This window comes from Narcine bancroftii, chromosome 2 (assembly GCF_036971445.1).
Source record: "Narcine bancroftii isolate sNarBan1 chromosome 2, sNarBan1.hap1, whole genome shotgun sequence".
Taxonomy (NCBI): domain Eukaryota; kingdom Metazoa; phylum Chordata; class Chondrichthyes; order Torpediniformes; family Narcinidae; genus Narcine; species Narcine bancroftii.
The window spans coordinates 281,482,097-281,505,346 of NC_091470.1; the positions used below are offsets into that span (position 1 = coordinate 281,482,097).

General features: G+C 40.9%; 1 protein-coding gene and 1 long non-coding RNA gene across 4 annotated transcripts in view; one reads left to right on the plus strand and one right to left on the minus strand.

Annotated features, from left to right (window-relative positions):
• Nucleotides 1–19,817, minus strand: part of zbtb10 (zinc finger and BTB domain containing 10) — a 97,387-nt gene extending 77,570 nt beyond the window's left edge. For all 3 annotated transcript variants that reach the window (XM_069921139.1, XM_069921138.1, XM_069921140.1), the window contains exon 1: nucleotides 18,682–19,817. In XM_069921139.1, the coding sequence (XP_069777240.1) occupies nucleotides 18,682–19,809 (1,128 nt within the window). In that variant the 5' untranslated portion in view covers nucleotides 19,810–19,817. The remainder of the gene's footprint in view (nucleotides 1–18,681) is intronic.
• On the plus strand, nucleotides 18,645–22,325 carry LOC138755343 (uncharacterized). The gene is made up of 2 exons (XR_011352213.1): nucleotides 18,645–19,458; nucleotides 22,032–22,325. It is a non-coding gene; the product is annotated as an uncharacterized lncRNA (long non-coding RNA).
• The last annotated feature ends 925 nt before the right edge of the window (nucleotides 22,326–23,250 follow it).

Here is a 23,250-nt window from a genome sequence, read left to right on the forward strand (position 1 = left end):
CATCTCAGGCATCGCAATCTTTTGGGGGGTGGGGGGGCGGTTGACTTATACGTTGGTAAATATGCCAACTCAGGCAACCTGAAAATTTGGGTTGACTTATATGCCAGATATACCATAAAACCCTTAAAACACACATGTCAAACTCCGGCCCGCGATATAATTATATTTGGCCCGCAAGATCATATTAAATATATATTAGAGTTGGCCCGCTGGCCGCCGCGCAAGTATATCGCATGCACAGCAGCAAGCATCACCATAGTAGTTTTTAGCACTTCCACAGCAGGCACAGCAGTCACCGATATAGTTAACGGGAAAGTTCATTAGATATTCACAGTGCCGCCGAGCTCCAACGGACCCGCCGCCGAGCTCCAACGGACCCGCCGCCGAGCTCCAACGGACCCGCCGCCGAGCTCCAACGGACCCGCCGCCGAGCTCCAACGGACCCGCCGCCGAGCTCCAACGGACCCGCCGCCGAGCTCCAACGGACCCGCCGCCGAGCTCCAACGGACCCGCCGCCGAGCTCCAACGGACCCGCCGCCGAGCTCCAACGGACCCGCCGCCGAGCTCCAACGGACCCGCCGCCGAGCTCCAACGGACCCGCCGCCGAGCTCCAACGGACCCGCCGCCGAGCTCCAACGGACCCGCCGCCGAGCTCCAACGGACCCGCCGCCGAGCTCCAACGGACCCGCCGCCGAGCTCCAACGGACCCGCCGCCGAGCTCCAACGGACCCGCCGCCGAGCTCCAACGGACCCGCCGCCGAGCTCCAACGGACCCGCCGCCGAGCTCCAACGGACCCGCCGCCGAGCTCCAACGGACCCGCCGCCGAGCTCCAACGGACCCGCCGCCGAGCTCCAACGGACCCGCCGCCGAGCTCCAACGGACCCGCCGCCGAGCTCCAACGGACCCGCCGCCGAGCTCCAACGGACCCGCCGCCGAGCTCCAACGGACCCGCCGCCGAGCTCCAACGGACCCGCCGCCGAGCTCCAACGGACCCGCCGCCGAGCTCCAACGGACCCGCCGCCGAGCTCCAACGGACCCGCCGCCGAGCTCCAACGGACCCGCCGCCGAGCTCCAACGGACCCGCCGCCGAGCTCCAACGGACCCGCCGCCGAGCTCCAACGGACCCGCCGCCGAGCTCCAACGGACCCGCCGCCGAGCTCCAACGGACCCGCCGCCGAGCTCCAACGGACCCGCCGCCGAGCTCCAACGGACCCGCCCATCTGTTGGTGTGTGCTGCTGGCCATCGGACTTTCCGCTGGGGTGGAGGTCGCGGATGAGTTCCACCGCTCTCACTGTATTCCCGGTGAGATGGCATTGACCAGCGGGGACTCCTTAGGTTGTTGGCGGCGGTTGCGGCAGGCGGAGTCAGGGGCGGAGGAGAGAGAGGGGGCGAGGGGGGGATGCCGCTCGGGTTTGCTAGCTGTGCTGGTGTGGGCTCCCTGCAGACCTCCACTCCCTGGCATGCTTCTCGGCAACGTGTGATCCTTGGCTTAAAGGCTAGAGAGAAATATTATTTATTGAATATTTTATTTCTTATTTGTTAATGCTTCTTATGGAAAGAGCTTAACCAAAACTATTATTAAACATTTATTTTAATAAGAAAAAGTTTAACATTACATATGTTGAGAGAAAACATGCAGATGTTGTTGAAAATTTTCAATAAATATTTAGTTCGGCCCTCGACTTAGTCCAAGTTTTTAATTTTGGCCCTCGGTGAATTTGAGTTTGACACCCCTGCCTTAAAATGAGGCTGAAAAATGGGAGATGACTTGTACGCCGATCAAAAATATATACGCTAAAATGTATGGTAATTAAATAAAACAAGCTAATTGCTCGAGAATAATGCCTTTTTAGAAAAAAAAATCCAAGATCTCTTTGGCACAAACTGCACAGTATTATGAGCTCCCATTTCATTTAGTCTATCACTTTAAGGGCTAGTACAGGTTGCAACCATTCACAGCTTTGGAGAGACTGGGTGGCATCAGCTAGTACAGGCTGAACCAAAATTTGCTACTTTGGAGAGGAGAAAGGCCATTGGGTGCTTTTCCAGGGACACAGGTGGTGAGAGTCCTGTATGTGGAACATAGAACAGCACCTTTTAACCAGAGGCCATCTTCTTTGAACACGGAGCACGAATGACTGTGAGATAATGAACAATTCGGCTGATTTTTCCTGGCAGGGAAATTATTGAACCCCACCGTGACCAAAGGGAAGGTCACTCTAATTGACCCATACCTGGGTATTGGAAGCATTGCAGAAGCCACGCATTTCGTTTCCTTTATGCAAGGAAAATGGGAGTTGTGACAATTGTTCGAATGAAAGGATATTTCTCTGGAAGAAACTCATTGAGGATTTGAGAGTTTTTGGCAGTCCAATCACTCAGTCTCTCCCATCTGCTCTGAGATTACCTCTGTGCATCAGTTTAAAAGACTGCATTTCAACAATAGATTTCTAAGACTGAACTTTGGAATGACTTTCCAGAATTGTGTCTAAGTTGTAATAGTTTGGATATCACACACTTTGATTTGACTAATGTGTCATATTATTACTAGTTACTAATAAAGAGCGTTTTAAAATAAAAAAATAACACTGTCTTGGTGAATTTTCATTGTTCATGTAACAACAGTCATAAGGCAAAAAAATGCTAAATATCCAGAATTTATTTGTTCTTATTACTGATAAAGAGTTGGTCATTCTCAACCTTTTTACAGACATGCCCCCCCCCCCCCCACCCCAGGACTCTGCTCAATGTTGGAGTCCCCTTCCCCCCTTCCTTGTGAAGCAGTCAAGCAGTCTAGTTTTGTTTTTTTCCACATTTCTCTCCTGCTGACTACACAAAAAGCAGAAAAAATATTCATATTGTGCGAGGTAAAAAGAAACAAGGCTTTTACTTAAATGTGTTGTCTCCCTGGGGTGAGGGGTGCAACATCATAAGGTCCCCATAGAGAATGGCTGAACAATACTGAACATTTCATAATGATGCTCATGTTGCTTATAAACAGAATTTGATTGAATCAAGCTGCTGGTTAACCTCATAACAACCTGGAAATTAGCAGCAAGTGCATCTGACCTCATGCTGGACCAATGAGCAGGGAGTGTGGCTTACAAATGGAGGCCCATAACCTGGATGGAGTTGACAATCTAGTAGAAAAGCATACTTGCAGTTACTAGTTTGAACTGTTCAGTATAATGTTTTCAATTTAATTTATATTGTTTCTAAATAAAACATATTTCAACTATTTAAAAATGCCTGTGGAAGAAATCTTTAAATGTGCATTCAAATGACATTTTGAAAAGGATATGAAAGGATTATATCATCATAAATCTTATGCGGACATCAACCTTTAGCACGCCAAAGTTTCTTATAGGGTCAATATTGTTCAGTTCTTTTCATATACAGGCATATTGTTCAGTCCTTTTCATATGCAGATATTGAGAGATTGCTTAAAATCTACTAGTAGAGGTCCCCAAATCTACTTATGCAAGTACCTTTTCTGATTCAACAGAAAACACAAGATCACACGTCATGGAAATTGGCCAAGGACAGTTTCTTAAGCAAATATAATCAAAAGCAAAGCCAGTTAATCCATTACATCTACCTTTAAAAGTGTAACCCAATTAGTCCCATTCTTCACAAATGCTTGCCTCATGCATTCATCCATTTTTAAGGTAAATGTAATCACTGAGAATATTCATGGTATTCATCAATTACCTCTGTGACATCAGAAACATTATAAACATACAAACCATTCACAATATGAAATGTTTGAACATCTCAAAATCTGCTATTAAAATTCTCACTTTTGAGAACAACTGGTCATGTCCTTCCTCCACACAAACCCTCTGCCTATGACATCACTCCATTAGATCTCCTCTACACTCACAAATGCACTCACTAGTTTCTTAATATGCAATAGAGAAATTTCTAAACAATAAGTAATCAGCATAACTTTCTTGGTTTAGCACCATACATCTCCATTAATAAAACCAATAACTCCGTACATTCATAACACAACTTGGCCTGTTACCTTCAAGGATTTATGTATCTTCATAAAATTCATCCTGTATCTTTTACAGACATGTACAATTTAGCTTCCAGATCCTCAAATTCTTTCCATCAAAATATAATACTTCATACTTCCTTAAATTAAAATTTATCTTCCTTATTTTTCACCTTTCCATCAATTGTCTATTCCAAATCAACTTTAATGGCCAGAATCCCAAATCCATCTATCTACCAAGAGGAGTGACCTGCATTATATCCAACAACCCTTAAAAAATTTCACCAAAACTCTTTGTTTCTCAGGCATACCTAGTCTGCCACTGTCCTTCTCTAACCATATTTTAATTTTGTTAAGTCATAATGTCTTTTTTTTTTAAATATAAAAATCATGAACTTTATTAACCACACACAATACATCAACCTTGTTCATTGCTTCATTAGAACTGTATCAACTTAACCTAACAATATTCATCTTAAACAAATTTAAGTTTTCATATATGAACCCAACTATTTCCAAATAATCAATTTTAATCTTAGTTTAATGATGTACCAACCCACAAATTCCTGAAACATTTACAAAGGTTCATCTAACCGACTGTAATTTCCATGTTATTTCAACTCACCATTCCTATTAAGAAACAAGAATCTGACAATTGCAAACCTTCAACGCCTCTGGCGCAACACATAAAATGCTGGAGGAATTCAGCAGGTCAGGTAGCATCCATGGAAATCAAAAGATAGTAAATGTTTCAGGCTGAGATCCTTCATCAAAAATAGCATGAAACAGGCACATGACTGAATAAAAGAGTGGGGAGGGGGGGGAATGGGAAAGAGACCAGTTGGCTGGTGATAGGTACATCGTAGGAATAGGTATAGATGTACCAATTGGAGAGAGCACAATATTGGATCTCATAATAGGAAACAAAACAGGACAGGTGACAGAAGTGTGTGTAGGAACACTTTGGATCCAATGATCATAATGCCATTAGTTCAAGATAATAATGAATAAGAATAGATCTAGCCAGTGTTTTTGATGAGGTAGTAAATTGGATTAAACATTGGCTTGACAGGTAAAGCCAGAGAGTGGTAGCCTCTCTGACTGGAGGTCTGTGACTACCTAAAGGATCATTGCTAGGTTATTGTCTATCAGGAAAAACAAATGTAGGACATGCACTGTAAACGGTATGGCACTGAGGAGTACAATAGAACAGAGGGATCTGAGTAAACTGATACATAATTCTCTGAAAGTGGCATCACAGGTAGAATGGGTTGTAAAGAGATCTTTTGGCACATTGGCCTTCATAAATCAAAGCATTGAGAAAAGGAGTTGGAATGTAATGTGAGGTTGTACAATATACTGGTAAGCTAAATTTGGAGTATTGTGCACAGTCTTAGTCACCCAACTACAGGAAGGATATCAAGATTGAAAGAGTGCAGAGATTTACTAGGATGTTGCTAGGACTTGAGGAACTAGTTACAAGGAAAGGTTAAACAGGTTAGATTCTAACTGGGCACTTTATATTTTCCTGGAATCAATATCAAATTCCATAACTTGTTTTATATCAAAAAAGACATGGTTTTCAAGAATATTTCAACCACAGCCCCTCCTCAGCCATCACACAATGAAACCTATGTTAAACACATAATTTGCTTCTTCACTTTTGGCCTGTATCATAATTTTAATTAATCTTGCCTACATTCTCTCCATATTAAATACATTTTCTTTTATCATTTAGTCCCCTTCTCTCAATTTGTACTTGGCCCTTAATATTTTAACATTTTCTAATTCTGATTAAAGATTAATACAGTAAAACACCTAGTATCCAGCACCTATGTGAATTGGTAAAGCTGGATAAGTGAATTTTCTAGTTGCTTGAGATTGGGTGTTGCATGGATTGGCGAACAACCAGCTATGTGTGCCAAATTTAAACTTACATTTTTTTACCTTTTTATTTTCATTGTTTTTTTCTTTGCCAGTTGCTTGAATTCTGGATAACAGGGATTTTAATGGAAGTTGAAGCATTCAGTGTTTTTCTCTCTTGAAAAATATTAACTAACATTGACCGGATTTAACATTTTCTATTTTTCAATACAAATTTAGACACTGTCCACTGTCACTTTTCATTTAATCATTATGAAAACTGACTTCCCAGTTAGCCAAAGTTGGTGAATAATACATGAAATAAAAGCTTTCATTCATCTCCATCAAAAATACAGCAGTTCATTGTGCAGTTAGTTTCTTCCAACATTAGCAAAGTATGTATGCTCACCTCATCATGGCATTGTATTTATAAGAAAAGTAACTGGAAAAAATGATATAGCTACTCAATTTAATATATATATTTGTGTAATAGTTGATCCTGTGTAGAAGTCAACCTCCTTTTCTTTTACTCCAAATTTGTGTATTTTCCCTTTATCCCATGTAAAAGTCCACTCCCCCGCCACCCCCCCCCCCCCCCACAATTTCTGACCTCCGAAGCCCTGACCGCCTGCCTATCCAGGCTCGCAATGTCTCGACCATCTGCCCATCTGAGTTCCTGATGCTCTAACCACAAACCCCCATCTCGGCTACCCACCTATCTGAGGTCCCGATGCCTCTTTACCACCCGTTCATTCAAGCTCCCAATGCCCCAACTGCAAAACCTCACCTCAGCCATCCACCAGAGCTCCCGACACCCTGCCCCTAGCCCCAGCCGCCCATCCAAGCTTCAAATCCCCTGACCATAGACCCCATGCCCTGGCTATCCACCCATCCGAGCTCCTAACGCCCCGACCATGGATTATTTCTTTGGTCACCTGCCCATCTGAGCTCCCATAGCCTAAACATGGTCTTACCCCCCCCCCAATCCCGGCCATCCGAGCACCCGATGTCTTGAATGACACAGGTATTACCATGATCAAAAGTAGTATCCATATAAAAGTCCAACCTCCCCAAACTTGACCTGAGAAATTGGTCCCCAAAACTTGACTATTACACAAGTATATATAGCATATCATTTAATAGATGTTATTCTTTCAGTTTCATGGAACTCTCATTATCACCATCTACCACAGAACTTGAGGAAATGTATTAAAAGTATCCATTTGGTTTGGTCACATTACCCAGATCATATCAGAGCCCATATCAATATTATTAAAGTACATTTAATATATGCAATTATGAAAACTATTCTTGAGAAAATAAGTTTTAATCTTCAGTGTTTTCATGTTTACATAATCCTCTATAGCCCCTTTCACACTTGCAAGTGATCCCAGGAATTAACAGTCAATCGGCCTTTAAAGTATCTCGTGTGAAATCAAAATCATCTCAACACCCGGGTCAGATGATGTCATCTCTTGCTGGGGATTGTCGGCCTCAACCCCTAGTACAATCCCCGGCATCTACACACACTGGTGTTGCAATCATTCAAGTGTAAAAAGGGCAATTGCATTGTGGGAATGAAATGACTCAAGTTTTTATGTGAGTGTAGGAACGTGAAGAAAGAAATGATTAAAAGTGGAGGTATAAACTTTGCCATGGTAAAGCCGCAGTGGGGGGGGGGGGGGAGGGGGTGTAGTGGTGGTGGGGGAAGAGGGAGAGAAAATAAATAGCAATAGTGGACAATTTTTAAACAGTGCGGGAAAGTCAGTAGTGCTATAGCGCACAATTTATAAAAACTGTGGTGGAAAAAGCTACCGACTTTTACATGCTGTATAAATTGTGTGCTATAGTGCTATTAACTTCACATTCTGTTTAAAAATTGTCCGCTATTGCTATTTATTGCTAGCAAGTGATCCCACGGTCCCTTATAAAGGTTTATATTGGTCAGCACAACAACAGGGACAGAAGGGCTCATAATGTGCGGTACATAAAGCTTAATTATGTTATAATTAGGCATGAATAATTATGCTCAAATACAATACTTTGATCAGGATTTAGGGCAGGCCACCATAGCTCAATGCATCAGGACGTCACTGGCAGAAGGTAGAACAGTGCTAGCCCCTGGAGATGGCTCCTTGCAAGTGTGAAAGCGTTCAGTGTCTCAGTTAAGAGTGGTCAAGTGTGAAAAGCCCAAACCCCCATTCGTATCTCAGGACATTGAACGGCCAATTTAGTGGGATGCAAGTGTAAAAGGGGCTTATGTTTATCACCTCAAATTAGTGCCACAGGTATGTGATTTCCAATACTTCATCTTGGCACTATTCAGCTTGAAACCTTCTCAAACCCTACATTAGCTGAATACTAAAGTAGAAAATATTCTACTGGATTATTTAATTATTCAAAAGGATATATTATGAAAATTCCACAGAATTTCACAGTGGAAACATTTCTAGACCAGTTAAAATATTAAGATCCATACAAAGTGACTGGTGTCTGTGGTGGATGATGAGTTGAAGTCCTTCCAACATCTCAGAACAAACTTATTTTTAAATGTGGACTTTCTCTTTACAGATGCAGATTCACAACTGAAGGTTCCAGGTTTTATTCTATTCAGTTCAGGATATGTTCATCAACAAACTTTTCTGGTCTAGCATCAAGCTAAAATACATTGATGGTTAACTGTCAAAAGTCTTTATTTATACTCTTAAGCAATTCGTCAGCTTCACCTCAGGAAATCAATGGACCAACCCGAATACTTTCTAAATTTATATCTGTAAAGGTGCAGAATATTTGGTCTTGAGATTCAATGACATGTCAATCAGCAGATTTATTATTGAGAAGTGAAGAAGGTAGAAACAGCATAGCCCAAAATAAATTTTCATTTAAAAAAAAAGAATGTTGCAACAATAGTCAAGAACACTGTATTTGAAACTATTTAACAGGGATTTTCCCATGTAACTCATTATTCAGCAGGAGAAAGTGGTTTATAAAGAAATTTCTGTTAATATCAAGAAACTGAAAAGAAAATTAAATTTGTCACTGCAAAAAGACACAAATTTACCAAAAATTTACTTTAATCTTTCTAATTATTGTGTTTCTTTTTCAGAAGGTTGTAAATCAGTGGAATTCATTGCCATAGACAGCTGTCATTTAAGTATATTTAAAGCAGAGCTTGATAGGTTCTTGATTTGTAAGAGTGTCAAAGGTTATGGGGAGAAGAGAATGAGGTTGAAAGAAAAAAAACAGCCATGATTTGAATTGCAGAACAAACTCAATGGCTGAATGGCCTAATTCTGCTCCAAAGTATTATGGTCTTAAAATCATTATTTTTTGTACGACTTAAAAGACTAAATTGGAACAGGTACAAGCTCATCCACCACATTATTCAGTGAAAATTTTGTTTTTCAACAATTCTAGGATGCTTCAATTTTCAAAATGAATTAATCTATTACTAAATTTCTAAAGTGGAGCAGTAAGCAAACAAAATCAACATGATTCAAGGATAGTTTATTTCCTGTTATTATTTGAATTTTAACTAGTCGTTTTATTGGTAAAAAGATGATACTTTACACCTACTTTTCTCTACATTCTGCACTTTTGCTTTATAATTGCACTACTTGCTGTTCTTGAGTACAAGTTGATTTGTTTGGGTAGCACACAAGTTTTTTTTTAAACTGCATCTCAGTACATGTGATAATAACCAATTCAATTCACAATTCAAAGTCAATTAATAAAATGTGCCATGCAAGCAACTCTGTGGCAGGTCTTCTCAATTTTTTTTTTAGACCAGATTGAAAAAAGTATCTTTTGGACAAAAAAAAATTACAGATGCTACTGTACTTGCTGGAAAATGCTCCAGCTGAATCTGTTTAAATCAGTGGTTTCTGAACATTTTCTTTCCATTCACACACCACCTTAAATAACCCCTATGCCATAGTTGTTCCATGATTAATAAGGGATTACTTAAGGTGGTTTGGGAAAAAAAGGCTGAGGTTCACTGCTCTAGACCCAATTGTTACTGAACTATTTTGCTTGAGAAAAATTGTCATTGGCCTGTTTCCTTTGGAGTTCTGAAACTGTGCACATAACAAGTCAATTAGGTACCAGTGGTTTAAATTCATAAAAGATTTTTGATCTAAATGCTCAAAAAGAGAACAATGATCAATGGTCAATAACTTTGATTCAACATAACCAATTCTAAATGGATGAATCAAATAAACAAGTTAAGCAGCAAATAAAACCAAAGGATGTAACGACAGAAAAACATTGTGCTAAATAGAATTTTCTCCCAACTTCAACAGAATAATGTATTAAATACATTTATTTGATTCCTGTTTAAATTTGAAGGATGAAATTTGATATACTTTGACTGAAAAGCCATGTGCAGATAATGTTTAGTGTGCAATAATTTGTATTAGATTAATTTGCATTTTGAATTAGCCATGTCAATGAAAATTATTAGTTGTGGTTCTTGCCAGTTATTTCAATAAATGAATGGAATAATAGAACATTGCTTAAACATTAGACTTCAATTTTATTGTGGTCTAATGATAGACAGGTACATTTAACCAGTCTGAAGAATCCAATAAATCCAAAAATTTAGAAACCTATATTCTTTGGTCAAAATTTTGCAAACCAACAAAATTCCAAAATATATATTTATGATCTGTATATCATAAACAATGAACACTAATTTTTTAGGTTTACTGATTTTCTAAAAATGGAAAATTCCAGCTTCAGACAAATTTATCAAGTAATTCCTAATTTTTGCATTTGTGATTCAAAGGTAACAGGAAATCAGTGGTGCATTTTGCTCTGTCGGGTTTAATAGACTGATCCTAATGACAATTAGGTCTTAAACAGCCTGTTAAGGGAGCTGATGGCATTTCATTTTAAAATTCTGTATGGGTATACACCATTTTACAAAATTAGACCATTTCTATTAAACCTTTTGTAAGCCGAAATGACGCAAAGACCCAGTCACTACTATTGGAGGCTATTTTTGTAAAAGCAAATTTACGTAAAACAGGCTATACCTATAACTGTGGGATCTGTGCCCAAGATGGCAGCGCCTATACTCGACAGCAGTCATGAAGAGTTGCAGACTCCAAGGGATCAGTGGACTGGTGCAGGGCACCAGAAATGGGGAGAGGAGAACCATAGAACAAGAACCTACAGGACGCAGACCATGGCAGCTGAAGGACCCCTAAAGTCTGTGGGCAACAATGGTTGGGGGACCCACATGGGCTGCGGACTACTGGAGAGCAGCTCATGGGAACCAGGCATTGGAACTGGGAGTTAAGAGGATGTTGAGGGCAAGAAAGGATCCTGAAGGGCCTTGGGTTCTTAAGGCATCCTGATCATGTCAGAGCTTTGTATCTGGAGCTCAGAGTGCCTATGTATTAAACCGCTGCAGCGTCTGTGGGAGTACATGGTCACAAGGCCTGTGCAGGAGACTCTTTTGCTTCTCTTTTTCTCTTTCTGGAAAAGGGCACAAGCAACACTAATGGCAACTCTTTGACTGCCTTATGGTAGGCAGAAGGCAATTTTGTGTAATATTACATGACAATAAAGGAATCTTGAAATCCACATCCAAATTAAATGTGATCATTATGATAGATTGAACAAAGAACATGAGCTTCAGCTACATTTTGCTAAACTTACTATTACTTTAAATGCCAATCACCCCCCTCCACCCCCCCCCCAACCCCGCCAAATACCAGGGACTCAATTAAAAAAAATACTGAAAGGAGCCTGCAAGCTTAAATCTTCTGTAGTTAAATGTAGCCCTGTAGTTATTTTGAAAATAAGCTACAGAAATACAGTTTTCTTGGATTAAAGCAGTTTTACACCAATTTCCTTTAGAACTATCCAATGTTTCTTTCCAATTCTCAGTTATGCTTGCGCATAAGTACAGCATTATGGTTAACCCAAGAGCAACAACCAGACATTCAGCTCTAATTAGAGGCCTTTCCAGCACAAACCTCCTTCTTTCCATTTCCTTTAAACCAAGGACACAACACAAATTGTAAAAGCATCATGCTTCTTCACTGTTCTAAACCTGACTATATCCAAAACATAGTAATCCAACAGCACATGATGCCTCCTCTTCAAATAACCTGAATAAATTAGTTAACAGATAGAATTCAAGCATCTATTTCCATACTCACACTGCATATTAAATGAATTACTGAAACAAAACAGTTCAACTGTGCAAAATGAAATACAGTATAATTTATTCCATAGCTTCACATACAAAAAAAATTGTAACAAATATCTGGCGCAGTAACCAAATGTAACCAGTAGAAAATGGGGCAGGTGATCAAAGTCAAATAAATGGCATTGCAATCAACATTCTAATGGAGGTGATGTGCTCAAGGCTGCAGGACAACAGTAGTCCAATTAAGTATCAACTGCTTATTTTAGAACAGTGTTCTTCTGCTTCACATCAGGTAACTATGGACAAAACAGTGTTCTTCTGCATTCTTGCAACTCCAGGTAAAAGAATCCAAAAGCATTTCTTAATTCCTGTAGAGATGCAGTCCTTCTCAAGGCTGTACAACTCTAGATAGACCGAACTTCCCCAGTTTAAATAATTAAGTATATAGGAAACCAAACTGCTGTTCTTGTACATTGTTCTGCTGTGTTTCCCATTACATTGGTTCCAGGAATAGAATTATTGGTTGAAGAAAGTTGAATTAGTTCAAACTTCCTCTGAAACCTTATCCATGGCAAATCTGATCAAAAGTAATTTCAGAAGGGACCAACCAATCTAGACACTTTTTCAAAAAGAGAATCATCATTGTAGCAATTTGGAAGTACAGGTGCCCAACCCTTTATCCAGAATTCCAAAAGCCAGCATCCTCCAAAACCCAGCACATGACCAACACTCAACTCCTATGTATCCCGTCACGTTCTGCGCCGCTAATTAGTGGTATCATTTACTTTACAAGTACCACTATATGACAATCACGACTCTCGCTGAATGGCGTTAGAATATCCTGTGTCTTTCCACTATTTTATAATTGCCTCTGAATTGCTGTATACTGACACAAGTTAAGACGGCCCAGCTGGGTCGCTCAATGGGCGTCGTTCCTACCCATAATCTCCCACACAGTTCAGCACAGGAGAACCAATAAGAGGGGCCATTCCCCAGGTGCTGGTCCAGCAGTGCGGGGGTGGGGAGGAGGGGGAAGAGAGAGACAACAGTGTGACTCGGGCGGGGAGATGGCCACGTGACTCGGGTGGAGCAGGGTGGGTGGAGAGAGATATGGCAGTGCGACTCGGGCGGGCAAGATAGGGAGAGAGAGGGGGGGAGGGAGAGAGAGGGGGGAGGGAGAGAGAGGGGGGGAGGGAGAGAGAGGGGGGGAGGGAGAGAGAGGGGGGGAGGGAGAGAGAGGGGGGGAGGGAGAGAGAGGGGGGAGGGGGGGGGGAGGGGGAGGGGGGGAGGGGGAGGGGGGAGGGGGAGGGGGGGAGGGAGAGGGGGGGGAGGGAGAGGGGGGGGAGGGAGAGGGGGGGGAGGGAGAGGGGGGGGAGGGAGAGGGGGGGGAGGGAGAGGGGGGGGAGGGAGAGGGGGGGGAGGGAGAGGGGGGGGAATTTTGTTTTTTTTTTATAAACTGTTTTTGTAATCAAACCAGTGCCAACAAAGCGTCAGAGCCCCATGTGGGTAAGTCAAGAATTTTTTTTCCCCACTTGAAACGTCATGTTGGCACTAAGTTCGGTTTTTGGAACTTCGGATACAGCGTTCACGACCTGCATTGGGATTTCATACTAAAGATCAGATTTCTATGACTATTACATTATTAAAAATTTGGTAGAACTTCTTTATTTTTATTAGAAATAGCTGTTCATTATTACATGGTTGAAAAAATATAAAAATTCTCCAATTTAGTTCCACATCATTTCAGCTTACTGCAATATAACGGTTTCAGCTCATAAACTTACCAAGGACAATAGCTGTAAATCATGGAAAATACAGATCCCACTGTATGCCAGAACAGTAGTACAGTATTTACATTGAGGAACCAATTTAGTTTTCAAAGAGCATGTTACCATGTAAATGCTCATGCCCCACGAAATATACTGGCACAATGACAGAGACAGTACAGGTAGCACAAGTGATTTCAGATACTGCCACTAGTCTCAACTTTAAAACAAGAACCAAAGATATCAAATATTCCAAGTTAAGACCCAACAGAAATAGAGTAAAAACAATTGATAATTTAATTCAAATAAACAAGCGGGATAATATATTTACATTAAATCTGAGTGAAAACTGAATTTTGCCCTCCAAGAGTTTCAAGATTTGTTCCTTAGGAGCCAACAACATTAAATGATCAGATTTTAAATGCTAATTTAACATGAAAGCCATTAATATACAAATCTTCAAATTTTATTTTTAATCTAATGCTCCAACAAAAACAGTTTCCAGTCTTCATAGACAGAATATCAAACACACAAGAAATCCATTTAAAATATAATTCTTCAAAGAACAAATCATTGATAGTGAACATCACATCTTCAATAAAAATCAATTTATATTCATTCCTCATAAGCAGCGACTTATCTTGGGTGTATAATATCTCCTCACTTGTTAGGAAGGCATCACAGCAACAGCACTTCCTTAGATGGCTGGGGAGGGTGGGGGTAAGGCTACCAGCCACCATTCTGTCAACTTTTTGCAGGAGCTCTATCAAGAGCATTCTAGCCAAATACGTGTGGTATGGTTGCTGTAAAGCATCGGATGTCAATCCACAGGAACATAAAAGTGGCAGAGGATCTGAGATTTCCCTCATCCCATCAATGTGATTTACCAGGATTAAAGAAAACTAAAAATCTGTGAGGAGCCATATCATCCCACGCATAACATCTTCCAGTGACTCCCATCGGGAAAGAGAAAGAAGCATTACAGCCAGAACCACAGGCAGCTTCTTCCCATGAGCAGTGTCACTACTACATGGCAAAAAACAAGTCCATGACAGTGCTATTAATATTTTTTTAATATAGGTGTATGACATGTACATAGTTTCTGTGTATATGTATCATTTGTCTGTATGTGTTTGCATTGTTTTTACACCGTGGACAAGAGAACACTGTCATGTTGTACTTTTACAATCAGATGATAAATAAACTTGAACTTTACAGTTCTGCTTACTTTAATATTCTTATTCTTCACTGTGTTTGGTTGATTTTTGTATTAATATAGAAAAAATCAATTAGGCAAAAATAAGCAAACACTGCAAATTTAATGTTAAAATTACATGAATGGGGCATTGATCTGAATTGACTAATGCAAGGTATATAAGCAAAAGATATGGCTCATCTAGAATTACAGAAGATTTCCAACATGAAAGAAGGGTCTTAGGTTCACCATCTATACTGGCATCATATAAGTGCAAATCTGGTATTCTACCGCTTTCTTTCCTTCCAGAGCCCTGCAATTTCTTTTTTCAGATACCCAACAATTCGCTTTTGATCACTATAATTGAATCAACTCCAGAACTAGTAGCAGGTTACTAATTACTAGCTATATAAAAATATCCTCACTTTTGGGTGTTTCCCAATTAACTTCATTCTTGAGTACAGGTACTCAGTCATTCAAAACAGTTTCTTGCAATTCTGTCCATTCCTTCAAGATCTTAAACACCCTCAGCAAATGTTACATACTGAACAAGCTCCATAACTGGAATAATTTAACTACCTCTCTTCAAAGATTTCATATATTTCCTAAATAGTGGTAACCAGATCTGATCAACTCTCCAGCTGAAGTCAAACTAGCTTTTTATAAAAGTTGAATCACTTTTTCTTTCCTCTTTTAGTTTGTGTTTCCATTTATAACCATTTTCTCATCTTGGTCTACCACTTGAAACAAGCAGTTCTTGTTTTTGTACCCCTTTTACAATAGTGTCATCGAATTAATTTGCCTCCTTTCATCTACCAAATAGGAAAAACATCTCAGCATTACATTGCAACTGTCACCCAATTCACCATACTTTGTTTCATCTTGGTTGCACCTCTTTAATCCAGAAACAATGGGACCTGGTCATTGAAGGACCACAGAAAATGCCGGCAAACAGAAATTGACCCCTACGTAAACATATCAAATGTAGAACAAAGCTTAAAACAAGAAATAATACTGTGGGCAGCATGGTTAGCGCCATGCCTTTGCAGTGCCAGTGATCAGGACCGGTGTTCGAGTCTCACGCTCTCTGTAAGGAGTTTGCACTAACGGTAGCAGATTCAAATGTGCCAGACCATGGGAGTTGCCAGACCACAGAGCGCCAGATAAGAGAGGTACAACCTATATTTCTCTCCTCCTCACAATTCACTAAACCTGTTTCTGTCACCTTAAAATTTGGAAATTACACCATGTATACCCAAATTCATTAAGTGAAGCAGTGGTCCTACTTTTGATTTCAGAAAAACTTCTGCACCCTTTTATCTTCTGGATTTCAAACTGGTGACATATACATATTATGTGGCAAATGGCCTTTTGAAGAACATATATATATACACCAATTATCACCATCATCTCACAAAAAAAACTTATCAAGTTTGTTAAGATTCGTATTGCCTTTAACATCTACCAGGAAATAAATAAATCTCCAATTCTACAACAAAAGTGAAGGTTTTGTTTGAAAAACCCAGCTAAAGGCCTCTCATGGGTAGTTTCCTCAAACAATATAGTGCCAAGACAATCTTTAAAAAAAAAATCAATAACTAATCAAGGTGGTACTTTTACAAGTATTTAATCCATACAGCTTTAAAGTGCAATTTTCCGTTCTACAATGGAAAAATCAAATCATGGAGTAACATTTAGCATCCTTGTTAAATGCCCCAAATCTCAGTTTAGGATAAAATGTAAAATCCTGTAATTGATATTTGGCCAGATGAATCAAGACTCTTGAAAACATTGCTGTAGTAACAATTTTTGAACCTGCTCTATTGACATGATAAAGGTCATCCATCAGTCTGTGAAAAATATTGAAAAGAACTGGACTACAAGAAACAATCGGCATTATAATGTAACATCTTACTGTGATAGCACATAATTTTATGATTAAGGCACACAAATTCTAGTGTCTCTAGAAGTTATTATTCTTTAAACTCCTATATTCTATTGTTTTAAGAAATATATTCCAATTATTCATATTTTAATCCAATTAATCTCATCTTGAAATTGTCTCAGACTTAATTGCAATGTATCAAATGGAAAAATTCTCCTATAAAGCTTCTGAGTTGTTACAAAAAAAACTGACATGCATGAGAGGTGTAGAACTGAAGAAGGGGGAAAATAAACATGCACGTGCAAGTGCAAGAGACTCATACAGGACAGATGCAATTACAGTAATTTGAGACAGTCTGTTCTTACAGATTGGTACAATACTCTTCAAAGGGCAGCTGTGGCTTTTCAAATTACCTTCACCATAAACGTGGTCTAGTTGAGTGGCAAAGAAGGCAATACACCAAAAGGTATTATCAGTTTATAAAGACAATTTACAAGTAACTGCCAGCTTGAAAAAATTGAGCACATCTTTATGCTGACCTTTAAGTTAATCAGTTAGCTACTGCTCTTGATTTGTACACTTCGGTTATTTACTCAAACAATATTACTACACATGATGAGCATTTAAGTCCAAATTCTTAGTGATAAAAATATTGCTTATTTGCTTTTGAATTATTTGATTTGAATTATTACACATTTGGGCTAATTTAAAATATACAATAAAACAACAATAATGATACGTTGTTGTGACAGACTTTATTGAAACTCCAATTTCAAAATGCATTTATTACATATTAACTGCTGCAAAGATTCTGTATTACTCCAATTTTATGACGAAATAAAACAAATGCAGTCATTCAAATTAGTAAGTGCCAAGTTTTAAAACGGTTGCCTTGACAATCCACTGACAACTGACTGCAATTCTTAATGATTTATCTTTAAAATACTGAGATCTCAAGCCAACGTTGATGGTAGTTATATAAAACAAAAGTACATTTAATTCAGAACATTCTCACAATTTGCACCAAATCTGTAGATTAAAATGGATTGGTTTAGCAATGACCTCAATGATAATTCCCCAAAAGTTTACAGAGGGTTTAAAAGTCTTTTTGCAAAATCTCATTGAAGGGTTACAATTAATAATCCTGTGTCTGACTAAACTACGTTCTGGGCTTTTCAATTTTGATTTCAAACTTCTAAGAACGTTACGTTTTAAATGCTTTATGTTAATTCTTCAGATGTTGCATTTGTTGGATTTCACAAAAACGCCCTTTCTGATTCAATCATTGAATGGATTTTAAAACCCTAACCAACTCATACTAGAGTTTGCAATTGTGCAGCAAATTAAATGGCTTTGCGAAATAATGACCATTTAAGTGTTACCACCTAGGAACGTCAAGAGATCAGTTTGCTTTTTGTGGGTGCCTCTCCTCCGTTCACTGAACAGCGTACATATTGGTCAGTAACGTGATCCCAACTCCCCCCCCCCCCCCGCCCCCGCTGCCATGTACTGACTGATCCAGTAACACCGTGCCGTGTAAACAAGGTGCAAGATCAAATTCCGTTCCGATCAATAGATGCAAAACGTATTCAATCTGTTGTGCACGTGCATTAAAAAAATTCAAGGGACTTATCAAAATAGGCCGGCGAAAAAACCCTTGCCATAAAGGCCTACGTAGCCCAAGGAGCTACTAATATAAACCCAGTTCTTAAGTCTGAAGTAAAGCCATTGCTAATTAACTCCCCCCCCCCCCCCCCCTTGTTAAGCGGCCGAGGTTGCATTTGGCAGGGTAATCTTTAAACAGTCTCACCTCCATACAGGCAGCGACAGCCACCGCTGCTGGGTCATTCTCCCGGTGTTCGGCGTAGAGGTGGTGCCGCAATAACGTGGTCCTCCGGTAATTGCGGCTGCCTTTCACGAACTTGTTGCGGTTATTATTGCTTCCCTGGCCGCTGTTAGCTCGAAGGCACCAGGAGCAATACATGAGGCCTGTCTCCTGCTCGTACTGAAGCCACGGGAACTCCTGCAGCCATGACCTCTGGAAAGTGCGCTGCTGCGGTAACAAGAAGGACTGGGGCCTCCCCAGCAGGGTTAAACCAGTGCCCCGGCGGCTACAGCCGCTCGCTTCTTCACCTTCGTCCTCCTGTTCGCCTTCTCGCCCGACTTTGACCACGGCTCCATCCCCAGGAGTCGCGGCCCGTTCGTCGCTCCTGGGTCCGTTCGTCTCCTCCTCCTCGTCCACCGCCGCCGCCTCCTCCTCGGATTCGTTGCTGCTGATGGAGCCGCCGTCAACCACTCGCACAGACGCCTCTTGCTCTGGGTACACATCGTCCACCACCACCGTCTCCACCCAGTCCTCTTCCTGATCCTGAGCGGCCTCCACCTTGGCTCCGTCTTCGCCGTCCTCCGCCAACAGGGCTGCCGGCTTATTTGGACTACTGCGGGCCAAGGCCCCATTTACAGCCTCTGTATTGTTGTGGGTGTCGAGGTCGGCTTGCATTTTCACCGCGTTGGCGGCGGTGGCCGCCGCTCCTGCTGCCCCGGTTCGGAAAGCCAGCGAACGCCTGTTCCTTTCGCCGGACATTGTGTGAGTCTCTGTGGCGCCGATGCGATTCGAGCCGAGGTGGGGGTGGGGGAGTCTCTGGCTTCCCGCGATTCCCTTTTCTCGCTCTTCGATCGTCAGATTAATTCGAAAAGTTGCAGTCGGATCTTCCTCCCTCCCTCCCCTTTTGCTTACGGGGCCCGGACGCCAAGTGGAGCCTGCGGCTCGCCGTTTCCCAGCCTGTTCGCTCGCCTGTTTTTGTCCTGCTGCGAGCGGCCGCGCGCCCAGGGTCCCTCGCTCGCTCACTTGGTGGGTCCGCGCGCGCCGGCGCCAGGTCGCAGCGGTCTGAGTCCGCGAGACACGCAGCGGACGCCGATGGCCAACCCTCATTCCCATGCTGCACCGCGCCAAGCACCGTCCAGCCGGAGCCACGACTCTTCCTTTGACCCGTTGCCAGGTCACTTTTTAAAGCAATCTGTCGAAGTTTTTCGTACGAAAATTAGTTTTTCTTATTTTGCACTTGAATCAACGCGACTGTCCGTAACGACGCCCAGTTTATGCACCTGATATTGTTATGCCTAACAGAGCTGCATCATTCTATGCAGAGTCACTGCAATGCTCTCATGTTGAACGAACTAGGTTCTGAGTTCATCTGGTCCTCTTATTTCATTGTCTTTTCATTGAAAAGGGGGCTGTTGGGAAAGCTTTGTCCTCGAGAAAAACTCACGTGAGGATAACATAACGGGTGTGGTTATTAAAGGAACAGAGGGAGGAGAGAAATTAACAATAACTTTATTCGCAGAGGTTTTTTAAAATGTTGGCTTCGATTACAACTGATCTCCCTTTTCATGTTGTGGGTCCATTGGTTACGTCTTCAACCAAATCTCCGATGTGATGGGGGAGGGTGCTTCATGTATCAGAATTTCCAGATTCCTTCCTGCTCCAACATTTTTCAGTTTCACTTCATTCAAATAATTGCTTTTTCCTTAATTCTTCCTTCCAGAGTAGATAACCTCACATTTTATTCCACCTGCCAATTTCCTTGCACTTAATCTATTTCTTCTTATCCTCACAATTTACAACCCTCCCATCTAACTCCATATCATGGGCAAAGCTGGCCACGGTGCACACTGTTCCATAAACTTCTATAACATTGAAGGAGGCCATGTTTTCATCTCGTGTTGATATTTTGAAGGAATTGTTCAATTCAGGCTCATAAATTTTGCTACTAGTTCTCATTGGGTTTGTGTACACTTTCTGTTAGAAATGTCATTGCAATTGTATTCCATAATCCGGTAGTAAGTTCTATATCTTAACATCTATTTGTGTGAAAACATCCTTCTTGCTTCCCTATTACTTATTTTGCTCTTTGTTTTAAATCTATGGCTTTTGGGTTCTGAACTGCTGACAGAGGAAATAGTTTGTTCCTATTTGACCAATACAAATTGGCATGGAAATTCAATTGCACAATACTATCGTCTTACACTATTATCAAATTGCAAATTGCATTTTCTTTTGAATTGAAAGAAGACAGCAACCATTCCCATTCATTTCATTTTATGTGGAAAATTCAGCCAAATACTTCCTGTTAATAATTATCCTTGTGGTCCCTTTTGCAATTGCATATCTGATTACAAGGAATGATATTGTTCCCCATTTTGGAAGAACTTGGATGACTGTGCCCTGGCACTCTTAATGATGGTAATTTCCTAAACCAAATTGGAAGCCCTGGCAAAGTAAGTGAATTGGAGTTGCAATGAATGGCATGTGCTTCACCTGGAAGGGCTGGAATCTTAAGCAAAAAAGCAATCTGTTGGATGAACTCAGTGGACAGAAAAGTAAATGGGTGATGGATGCAAATGAGCCTGAGGAGATGCAGGTGGAGACAACTTATAGAGCGTATTAAGCAGGAACAAGATCTTTCATTGCTAGGATCCAATAAGAATAAGAGCATGGAAACCAGCAGAGAGGAGAGGAGAGGGGAAGGATAGATGGAACCAGAAGGGTGGGGTGGAGGTTAGGGAGGTAGCCAGTGAATGATAATTTCTGGTACCTGAATTAGTCATGCTTCCTCACTGCAGCCCCCTTTTCTTAGTGGTTACTGCCCCACTATCTTTTCTGAGTGCAGGCTGGCACAATAGATGAGGGGTCATACTTTAAAGGAAATACCCACTAGTTTTCCCTTGACCTCAGATTAAATTTTGAAATCCACCTCAGCACCTGGCCAAAACAAACGGGTTTTAGCTCTTTCCCCTCACATGTAGTATCTGTATCGACAATTTGATAACATTTAAAAATTTTTTACAATGCCATAGCTATGAATAACAAACCAAGTGCTCAAAATCAATTGTAATATTTACATTGAGATTACATTTTTTTTTAACTTCAATAAAGCTTTAAGTAGAAAGACAGTTTCAACTGAATTGCACATTGACAAGGGGTACATTTCAGGTGGGGGGGAAAAAAAACTTTTTAAAATCTTCCTAACATCCACCGACTGTTCAATACACAGCTTCTCTATTACAATTTTGTTTGTTTGATCCATTCAAACTTTAACTTATCTCTATTGACTTTTTCATGATTTTTTTTCTCAACAGCTTCTCTCTTTTTCCTCCTAGGCTTCAAGGTCTAAAAGGAATTGCCTGCCCCTCATGGGGAATATTGGAAAACATTCCAGAAATTTGGATCATTCCTTCATGTGTGGCAACTGAGTTCAGCTCATTAATCTGGAACAGTTAGATGTAGGGGAAATGCAGGTGTGTGGAATAAAAATACCAAGAAACGATGATTTTAATTAATGGCTGAAAATGCATCTGTTCCTCGACATGTTATCCAAAGTCTTATTTGAAGAAAATTCAGGTCTCAATATATTTGTGCATTTCATAAAATAAATTTAAAAATCAGTGATATAACTTTATCTCCTGTACTGTCAATGTGGCAAAATATTCAGTACATGTAGAACATGGGGCCTGTTCCCATACTGTAATATCTATGTCTGTGCCGATCATAATGTTAGCCAATCTAATCCTATCTGACTGAAGATGGTCCATCTTTATCATATTCCTGTCCCTGACCAAAGGCCTCTTGTACGTTGCTATAGTATCTGCTTTTACCACCTCTAATGGGAGTGCATTCCAGGCACCTATTGTCTAAAAATACTTGCCTCACAAATACTTTTTAAGCTTTCTACCTCTAGTACTTGATATTTCCACCCTGCAAAAAAAAGTCTCTATTTATGCCCTTATAATTTTATATACTTCTATCAAATCAATCCTCAGCTGCCAGCACTCCAAAGAAAATAAGGTTCAAGGTACTTTTCATTGTCATGTAACAATACTAAACTGTAATACGCATGATATACTTCAACTTTGGCTGACAGAAAGGCAAGCAAAGAGTTAGCATTGCCTGATGCCCCCAGTATTAAGAGAAACAAAAGAAAGTCCCTTCAGAGACACTGAGTGTTCATGGATTTGCCTCCATGCTCCTGCAGCATCACAGACTCCTTTTGAATTCATTGGCAACCAAGCTCCTGATCCAAACAGGAAGGTTTCATTGTCGGAGGCCGTTCAGGATCCCTTCTTTCCTTCAGCATCCTCTGATCCCTGGTTCCGATATCTGGTTCCCACAAGCCACTCCAGCACCATGCAGCATGGTGTGAGTCCTTCGTCCGCAAGTTGCCTGCAGCCTGTGAGGGTCCTTCAGCTGCTGAGTCTCTCTCTGGTTTCCTGTTGTGTTCATCTTCCTGCAGCTTCATCTCTCTGGCTTCTTAATGGGAGTGTTCCCTCATTTCTGGTGCCATGTAGCAGTTTGCTGCCTCCTCGGAGTCTGCAACCCCTC